Source organism: Anoplophora glabripennis, unplaced genomic scaffold, assembly GCF_000390285.2.
Source record: "Anoplophora glabripennis isolate ALB-LARVAE unplaced genomic scaffold, Agla_2.0 scaffold92, whole genome shotgun sequence".
NCBI classification, from domain to species: domain Eukaryota; kingdom Metazoa; phylum Arthropoda; class Insecta; order Coleoptera; family Cerambycidae; genus Anoplophora; species Anoplophora glabripennis.
This window is the reverse complement of record NW_019416269.1, coordinates 893,611-903,592: the sequence shown is the minus strand read 5'-3', so window position 1 is coordinate 903,592 and position 9,982 is coordinate 893,611. Positions and strand designations below refer to the sequence as shown.

The 9,982-nt window shown below is 31.6% G+C and overlaps 1 protein-coding gene across 1 annotated transcript in view; it reads left to right on the top strand.

Annotated features, from left to right (window-relative positions):
- The first annotated feature begins 4,184 nt into the window (after nucleotides 1–4,184).
- LOC108903278 (carboxylesterase 1D-like) overlaps nucleotides 4,185–9,982 on the top strand; it is a 25,339-nt gene continuing 19,541 nt past the window's right edge. The window contains exons 1-5 of the mRNA XM_023457339.1: nucleotides 4,185–4,253; nucleotides 4,319–4,462; nucleotides 4,772–4,897; nucleotides 7,026–7,173; nucleotides 7,481–7,666. Of these exons, the coding sequence (XP_023313107.1) occupies nucleotides 4,185–4,253; nucleotides 4,319–4,462; nucleotides 4,772–4,897; nucleotides 7,026–7,173; nucleotides 7,481–7,666 (673 nt within the window). The remainder of the gene's footprint in view (nucleotides 4,254–4,318; nucleotides 4,463–4,771; nucleotides 4,898–7,025; nucleotides 7,174–7,480; nucleotides 7,667–9,982) is intronic.

Genomic DNA, 9,982 nt, shown 5'->3' with positions numbered 1-9,982 from the left:
TAGAGGCATAATGTTAGTCCCCTGATTACGCAACTTTGCCCTCATTTAGGCTACTTCGTACCTCTTACCGTTTCCGAGATCCCTGTAGTGAGAAGCGAATTTGTACCAGCCTGTATACATAGAATCAATCGGAATCGAAAAAATAAGTGTGTCAAGTTGCGTTATATGTATATACGTATACAAAATTTAACCGCCGAAAGTCGTTACCACCTCCGGAACGAGGTCCAAACCTCGACAATTATTAACCGTTCTGGGAAATTTACTCGGCCAGTCTCATTATATACTAATTATCGGCGATATAAACCAAGCGAATTTACACTACCAACTATTCGGTGGGCTAGCGGCTCTCAAACTGTTGGACTTCTGTGTTACGTGGGGGAAAATATACACAATGAATTGGATCACATCAATAACAAACGTTTAAATTTTGTTTTGAAACTCGAATTTGATGTTCGCAGGATCAACAATTGTGCTTGTTTGTTTTAACAACATAAACCGTTATTTTGACCTAATTCAAAACAGTGTTATTTCTTCAGTTGCATTAATTTAATAAATTTTAATAAATTATTTTAAAGGGACCCATATTTTATAAATAATAATTATGTTACTATTTCTCCAACGAAAGAAAGAAAAATATATAATTAGAAATAAGATTGCTTTGACTTAATTTTGAAGATAGATAATTCAAATTCATTTCAAATATTTTCCTAAATTCTTATCATATCAATTGGTATGAAACGATATATTAAAGAGAATTTTATAGTTAATATAATTATAACTCGACGGCCGAAATTATAGATAGTGATTCATCGCTAGCTTTTGGACTAGTAAGGAGGATGAGGCGTGCGGGGATCGAAAATCCATAGGCGTGTATACGTAAAAGGCAACAAGATATATAAGAAAATATAATAAAACATAACATCTATTATTTTTAGAGGTTTTATCGGGACATTTTGTTTTTAAATTTTAAGTGTTTTCTATAAAACGATGCCCTCTTGGGCATCGATAACCCACCACCACCCGGCTTACGCCGCCGCAAAATATTGTAATGTTTACTATTAATATATTTATTTAAGTAGGTACTTACATATTTTATAATAATTATCTCACGAATATTATCACTGTCACACTTTCACTTCACTGCCACATAATCACTTCACTATTAATATATTTAAATACTTACATATCACATTATTCACATTATATATTTCACATATCACTGTTGCTATCACTATCACTAGAATCATCTTCACCCAAATGAATAATGACTGGTTCTATGAACACTTCTACCGTTGTATCAAGATCCCACATACGTTGTTCCTCTTTCTGTGCATGTCCAATACACTTACACCATGTTTCAGCAGTGACGTGATTAATAGCATCCTGTAATAATAATTTCACGTCGTTTATTTTAAAGGTGGTGTTTTTTCGTGCGATTTCATTCTTTATTTGTGCCCAAACCAACTCAATTGGGTTTAATTCACAGTGGTATGGCGGTAAACGGAGTACACGAATTCCTCGATCTTTGGCCATCTCATCCACTACATACTTAATGTATTGACCTTTTTCTCTTTGGACAATTTTTAATAATTGTACTTTTAGCATGGTTTCTGTATATTCAATATTTTTCGATTGTAACCAGTCCATAATATTTCCTTTTCTCCATGCTGATGTCGGTAACATTTCAACTCTTCTACTATGATAAGGTGCGTTATCCATCACAACAACTGCTCCTGGCTCCAGATATGATAAAACATATTCAAACCATTTTTCAAACACGTCGCTGTTCATATCTTCATGATAATCTCCCGTTTTTCGTGACTCAAATACATGCAAACCATTTTCTAAAAATCCCGTATCGCTTCCAATATGTGTTATAATCAATCTTCGTCCTTTTCCAGAAGGTGCCTTTAATCCAGTAGAAAATCCATCTAAAAATGCTTGTCTCTTACTCTTAACATTACCATCCTGCCAAACTTTTGATACAGTATGACCTTCGTTTACCCATGTTTCATCCATGTAATATATCTTCTTACCAGATGCACGAAGTTCTCTTATTTTTTCTAAGTATTCTCTTCGCCATACCACAATTTCGTCTTTTTCAACGAGCATACTATTCCGATTCCGTTTCAAATATCGAAAATTCATGTCACGCATTATTCTTCTAAGAACCTTATCAGAGAAATTAGGAATATCCTCATCTTCAGCTATTGCAGCTTGAATTTTCTTTATCGTTGGTATTTCATTTCTAAAGAAAAATCCATGAATTTTCCTACGTATGGAGTATTTCACGTCAACGTCGACTTCTATTTTCTTCCTCCCTCGTGTTTCCACTTTTTTCTTCTTTGGATTCACTTCTACACTATTTTTTATGGCACGATAAACAGTAGCAACGGATACTTTTGTCAACGAACTACACATATCAACAGCTTCACTTACACTTGTATTAGAATTTCGCGACCGAATTCCTTTATACACGTTTTTTACCATTATTAATTCCGCATCGCATAGGTTAGGGCGTTTATGAGCAACAGACCGTTTGCTACAACCGGCACTTTGATCCATTTTAATTATTATTCCTACGTTTTAAAACGTCCCGATTGTATTTTTTTAATTTATAAATTTACTATAGTCACGGAATATGCAAACCCTCGCGCGCGCTTATAGTTTGACGTTTCTAACTACGGCTAACTCGAATTCTACGTACGTCCGTTTACACCCACTAAAAAGAGCATTTCCCTATCTGTAATAAGTGCGATAGACAGAGATAGGAAATAAATCGCGTTCAGTGTAACTCAGTCTATGACTGTTATAGATCCTATCGATGTGCAAAGAGAGCGGCACATCATTTAACATAAGCAAATAATATTGAACCGTTATAAAAATCATTTTAAGTTTTATACACTTTACGGTAATAGTGTTTCTATATTATGTATGAATCAGTATCTATATTTTCGGCCGTCGAGTATAGTCTACTTAATTAAATTAAAAATAAACATATTTTATTGAAATTATAATAATATAAAGTACACCTGCGTCGTTAATATCATGAAATAATGTTACAAACATTTAACAATTTAACTTTTCTAACCTTTTACCTATTGCTAATTACTTTGGAGAAATATTAACAATAAAGTTATACATTAATTTGAAAATCTACTATGTTTCGAATCAAAGAAATCGCTCGAAACATGGACCTGTGGCCACAAGAACTCAGACAGCTGCTGTTCATATATCTAAGTCAGATACCACGACAAGTCGAGACAACCTCAAAGACTGCCAAATTCAAAGAGACCAAACGTCAGAAACCGTACCGAAACTTCACTTTAGAACTCGGTGGAGCCATCCCCAAACGGATTCGAATGTCGACTCTGCTTTTCTCCGGATAAGTAACCAGTGCAACTTTCCTGGCACTGTACTAGCACATTCACTCGCATTATATTGTATACGTGTCCACTCCATCCATATTCTAAAGCCCCTCATTGTAAATCAAAAAATAAACTTTTTATAAACAATAATAAAATCTTTGCGAGTTCAGACTAAGACTAGATCATCGTCCAAATCGCCCAATATTAACTATGCACCTGTGGTCGATACTCGATTTTTAGTTCCAAACAAAGCCAAAGATCTACAGCCAAACCCAAAAACAAATCACCAAAACACAAAATTGTTAAAAATGAAACAGTGAAAAAGGCTTAGTTGGAAACCTTAGTGCGAAGACCAACTAGAGGGTCTACTACAAGTTACAGGTAACAAAAAGAGCGTGTCATATTCTTCAGAACATCTAGTCCAGATTCCAAGCTCCGAAATTGAGATAGAAAGAGCTGTAATGGAAGGAGGTCGACTAGCGAGAGACTTCAATCAGCGCCTAGTCCACGATCATTTTGGTGTGTTGTTGGAGAATTACGGCAATAACCCAATTTCTTGGAGTCGAGGCTACATTAGCGAGAGCTAATGAGAGAATGACCATTAGAGAAGACGATACGGTAGTAATAAAAAATAGAACATAATAAACTAAATTAACATGAAACAGAAAAGTTTCCAAACCCATTAGTTAATCATTCTGTTAACTATTTATTAAGTACTTCAAAAATTTACGTTTTACGAAATTAATTACATGACTGATAAGATATAAGTATGTTTTCAATAAATAAACGCTGGATTACTTTCTTTTACCTTTCAAAATGCGTTGGTTAAAAATATTATCCGTATTGTTGTTGTGTCTGGTGAACCTCGCAGTAGCACAAAACGACGTAAGTCTAGTTATACAATTGTTAGTATCTAATCACATTTTCCATTTTACAATAATTAATTGCAGAATGATGATGAAAATTTGAGAGTTAAAATTAATTCTGGTATAGTGCAAGGAAGACTGAGACATGTAGAAGGCACAACTAAAACGTATTACTCTTTTCAAGGAATCCCATATGCTGAACCTCCTATTAACGATCTCAGATTTAGAGTAAGAATTTGTAGAATTTACTACTATAGCCACCTTTCTTTTAAAAGCTTTGCTTAAAATATTAACAAATTATTTTTCATTATTATCTACTTATTAAACTAATTAGGTATATTTTTAATATCTGTAAATTTGTAAATGTAAGTAAAATATTTCGAAATACTTACATATATTTATATATACCATTTCAACTACTACTTAAATGAGTAGGCTACGCAAAAGTTTCAAATTGTTTCCATTGCATTTAGTTTCAGTTAACAGTGAGTTTATATTTTGTGATTTTTAAATAAAAAATAATATTTAAATGTCTAGAATCCTGTGCCTGCTCGAAACTGGGAGGGAGTGTTGCCTACTCAAGGGGATGAGCATAAGTGCATTCAAGAATATGAAGCAAAAGGATCTGAGGACTGCCTCTATATTAATGTTTTCACTCCAGATGTAAGTAACCAAATAATCATAAACTAAACGGATATAAAAATTACTCGGAAAACTTGATTGGTGATTAATATCAATGGAGCCACATATACAAAATACTATTTACCAAACCTCTCAAACTTCCGGTTATAGCGAAAGTCGACAGAAACTTTATCTGAAGAGAATGCATGTCCTTTACTGTTTTTCATTCTATTCACATTTCTAAGACAAAAATGTTACCACTATCTCAAAAGTTGTTGAATTTAAATTCATTTCAAAAATTTAACGAACATTTGGCATTTTTAACCGTAGGCAGTTTAGGCACTAAGCTTTCCGAAAATAGATTTAAAATATGTAAACAGACACTCATTTATTAAAATTTATTAAACAACTTGAGAGTTCTAAAAGTTAACACAAACCTAAATTTTTGAAATAGAAATAGTGTCTAGGTTCATATAATTCTTTTTTATTTCGAAAATTAAGTATAAAATAAGTTAAAAAGTTCCAAGGGTATCTACTGATTGAGATCATATTAACTTGTACAATTTTGCTTACTTAAAAAATAATGGACTAAATTTTTTATTTTTTTATTTTTAATGTAACTCCATAATTTTTAAACATATTTCAATGAAATTTGATATGTGGGAGTTTTTCAAGAAACCGAATATTAATATGAGTTTATTTATTAAGTATTAAGTTTATAATAATACATCTTTTGTTTCTCTTGCCTCATTTATTATTGGTATATATTTTGAGAAAACAAATGTTTTATGAATCTTCACTTCATTTACTATAAAAAAAGATATAGATAGATTCAGAGAAAAATTTATTTCAATTTAAGCAAACTTTTGTTAAATTTGCAGCTAAAATATATATCGGGTGTACGGTAAATAATGAATAACCTTTTAACCATGGATGGGGGACCCTAAGGTCGTTCAGAAAATCGACTTTTGTCTTAGTACAGTCTCTTCGTTTTTCAGTTATTTCGTTTTTTTTCGAAATTTCCGCCATAGGTTACTTTATTGGTCATTACGATCACAAGAGAACGTATTATATTTTATTTAAAAATTACAGTTCATACATGTTCAAATTGTCTGCCGCCTTCCCTAATGCAGGTTATGCACCTTCTTATGAATGTCCTTCGGAACTTTCGTTTGTATCTTCGATGACTAACGTAAAATTTAAGTTTAAGATTTTTTTAAACAAGAACTACTATTGCTAGGTAAAAATTCTGATAAGCATCTGATAATAACACAATTCAATACAGGGAACAAAACTAAAATACAATAATATTACGCAAAATAACTGAAAGATAATACGTTTTCTTGTGGCCGTAGTGACCAATAAAGTAACCTATGGCGAAAATTTCGAAAAAAACCAAGATAACTGAAAAACGAAGAGACTTTGTACCAAGACAAAAGTCGATTTTCTGAACGACCTTAGGTTCCTCATCCACGGTTAAAAGGTTATTCATTATTTACCGGACACCCTGCATATTTTTTCTATTTAAACCAACGCATCATATGAAAACGTCAGTGTCAACTGAGATAACTTTTGGATGTAACATGGCAAAATTAAATTTATATATATATACAGAGCTATATTATTCCAGTAGGTGTTGACATTTGAATAGGGTAAATTGGTCCAAATCGTAAAAAAATACTGCTACTAAAATCAGTTCCAAATTTAGAAAAAATGAGTAGTCCGCAACTGATCACCAATGAAAAAATTGAAATTAAAATGAAAATTAAAATTTTTTTTTCTGGAATGGTGCATTTTAACGACATGCAAAAATCTCTACCAACATAAAATATATAGCATGAAAACAAAAGACTTTTTCGGGTGATCTTAGCAACCTCCATGATTTAGGTAAAAAATAAAATCGTAGTCGAATTCGGCTACTCTAAAAAATTCCTTTTATAAAAATGAAATAAACAAAAATTCCTTTGGAGACTCGTAACTTCTTAGAGAAGCAACTTGATATAAATTGGTTTATTTTCACACAATGAAACTATCCTTGAATTAAGGTTCCTTATTTTCGAACACCCTGTATAAAAATAATTATAGTTGGCCTATCAAATATCTCAAAAAATAAAAAATTGTTTCATAAAAATATCACAAACCTAAAGAAGTTATTGATCTCTTATTACAGATTAATGGATCGAATATACCTGTTATGGTGTGGATATACGGAGGGGCATTCAATAAAGGCAGCTCCAAAATTAAAAAATATTCACCAGACTATTTTTTGGAAGAACACATTATAATTGTTACATTTAATTACCGAGTGGGAGTTTTTGGTATGATGAAAAATTCTTGATAGATTAGACTAATTGTTAAAAAAACTTTGCCAATCACCAAATTGTAAAGATTACCTTAGTTAACTGTTGTTGACAAACGAGTGAGTGGATGATTTCTGGGCTTATTCGCAGATTTAAAGACAACGTTTCGGAGATATGTACGCGAATCTTTTCAGAACATATTTTGAAACCTTGAAATTTGCTTGGAAAACATCTAACCATTTAAAAAAGCAACTTAAGATGATTAAAAAATACATATATTAATTTAATGAGGCAATTTTCGATTATAATTAATTCTTTTATGTAGGCTTTCTAAGCACAGAAGATTCGGCATCTCCTGGAAATTATGGTTTGAAGGATCAAATCTTGGCTTTGCAGTGGGTGAAAGACAACATAGGGCACTTTGGAGGAAATTCTGAGAGTATTACGGTTTTTGGGCAGAGCGCCGGTTCAGCTTCAGTAGCGTACTTGCTGCAGACGCCATTAACCACAAGTAAGATATTTATTTCTAAATATATGAGTTGCTAATTACAAATAACAATTAAAACTTAGTTTGTTCAGAACGTTCAATGTTTGGGTTACTAAAAAAAAATCTTTGGATCACATTGCAGTTAATCTTTATAAATTAAAAGGCTAGTTGAAATACAAGGTTAAGCAACATACGGCTAAACTACTTAACTTTTGGAGATTAAAATATTACTACTCTACAAATAGAAAAAATGCGCTTATACCCAGAATTAAAGTTATGTACAGTGTTTCATAATTAGCCTTATCCCTTTCAGGGGCACACACTGAAGGTCCTATAGCATTTTTATGAAGCATTTTCAGACCTGTTTTTACTGAAACGGTTTTTTATTCTTTTTAATTTGGCAATAGAACTACAACATAATATTTGGGGACTTTTACATTTTTGTGGTTTGATAGAACTGTTAAAATAAATTACACACTGAAAGTGTATATCATATTTGAAGTCCAACATGGACACCTTTCTTTTGTAAAAAAACTTTTTTTTTTTTCATTTCGTACCCTCTGTGGAAATTTATAAAGTGTGATTAGTGACCAATCACATCTTCTAAAAACTGGAGAGAAAGGCATATACCTATTTATACAAGTTATTTTAAAATTTAATTGAAAGGATGAAACGAGTGATTCTGTGACTAAAAATGAGAAAAAGAAATACACGCGTTTCCTAAACGACTTTTTGAAAAATGTAACATTTACGCATGAAGATATTTTTCATGAAATTTAGGCTAAATATTTAACAAAGTACAGGTAAAAATTCAGTGAATTGTATACAATTAATGATGTTTACAAGGACCGGAATTACTGGAAATTATTGTCTCTAAAAATCATTTTGACAATATTGAATTTTAAATTTTCCGGAAATTCGGTCAGTGTATTTGAATAGCAATTGTTTTTATGTACATAACAGAATTTTTTATCATAAATACAATTACTTATAGAGGGTGGGCCATTAGTGTGAGGAAGTAAAATCTCTTGTTACTCATAATACAGAAAAAAAGTTTATATAAATGTTATACAGAATCAAGAAGCCTAAACTACAAAATTAATTTGATATATACAGGGTGATGAGTAAAAACGGGAGACGCCAAATATTACATTTTTTAAATGGAACATCCTGTATATTTTTAAACATATCGATCTCCGAGAAAATTCTATATTTGGCAATATAAATAGTTTATCATTTCAGTGCGGGGTGACCAAGTTATGTAGAAAATTCTTCGAATTTTGGAAAAAACATGACCTTGAACAAGTTGTATTAACTTTTAACTACGATCACTTGGAGCAAAAATATTTGACAGAGTTATTGGCAAATGTTAGGGCAAAGACTTCCTATATTTAGTTAATATCGATATTTTATACAAGGCATTTTTTATAATACGATCATTTTTAGAAAGTTTAAACTTGATTTTCTAAAACTTCAAATGGAACACCCTGTATTTTATTATTCTATTTTATTCACATATAAGCCCACTTCAACTTTTATTAAGCATGTTTTAAAAACTTAATTCTTATTATTTTATAGAATACCACATATAAATATTAACTAATAAAGTTAACTCAAAATGGAATGATAAATTATGAACTGACAAGTTGACACAATGTGCCAGTTTTTTCCAAAGCTATTTCGTGCGAACGGAAAAAATAATAATTTAGGTTTTCCAAAAATGTTGCATATCTTAAAAACTAACAACTTTAGGTGTAGAACATACTTAATAAAAGTTGAAGTGGACTGATATGTGAATAAAATAGAACAATAAAATAAAGGGTGTTCCATTTGAAAAATTTTAGAAAATTATGTTTGAACTTTCTGAAAATGATCGTATTATAAAAAATGCCCTGTATAAAATATCGATATTAGCTAATATAGGAGTCTTTACCTAACATTCGCCTATAACTCTGTATAATTATTTTGTTCCAAGTAGCTCAAAGTTAATTCAACTTATTCGAGGTCATGTTTTTTTCCAAAATTCTAAGAATTTTCTTCATAACTTGGCAATCCCGCACTAAAATGATAAATTGTTTATATTGCTATATACAGGGTGTCCGGAAATTCATACAACAAAATTTGGTTACAGTTTCTTAAGACAAATTTAGGGGACCCGTATTTTTTATTTTTGCCAAGTGGCCCCCTCTTTCGGAGTTACAGCCCCCTGAAGTCCGCCCCTAAGAATAATCTTTTTTTTATATCTCAGAACCCTGTTGTACGAGAATCACTAAATTTAGTACACAGGGGTTTTATGACATGTGGAATCTGATGGTGCTACGTTTTTTGGCGGGGAACCCC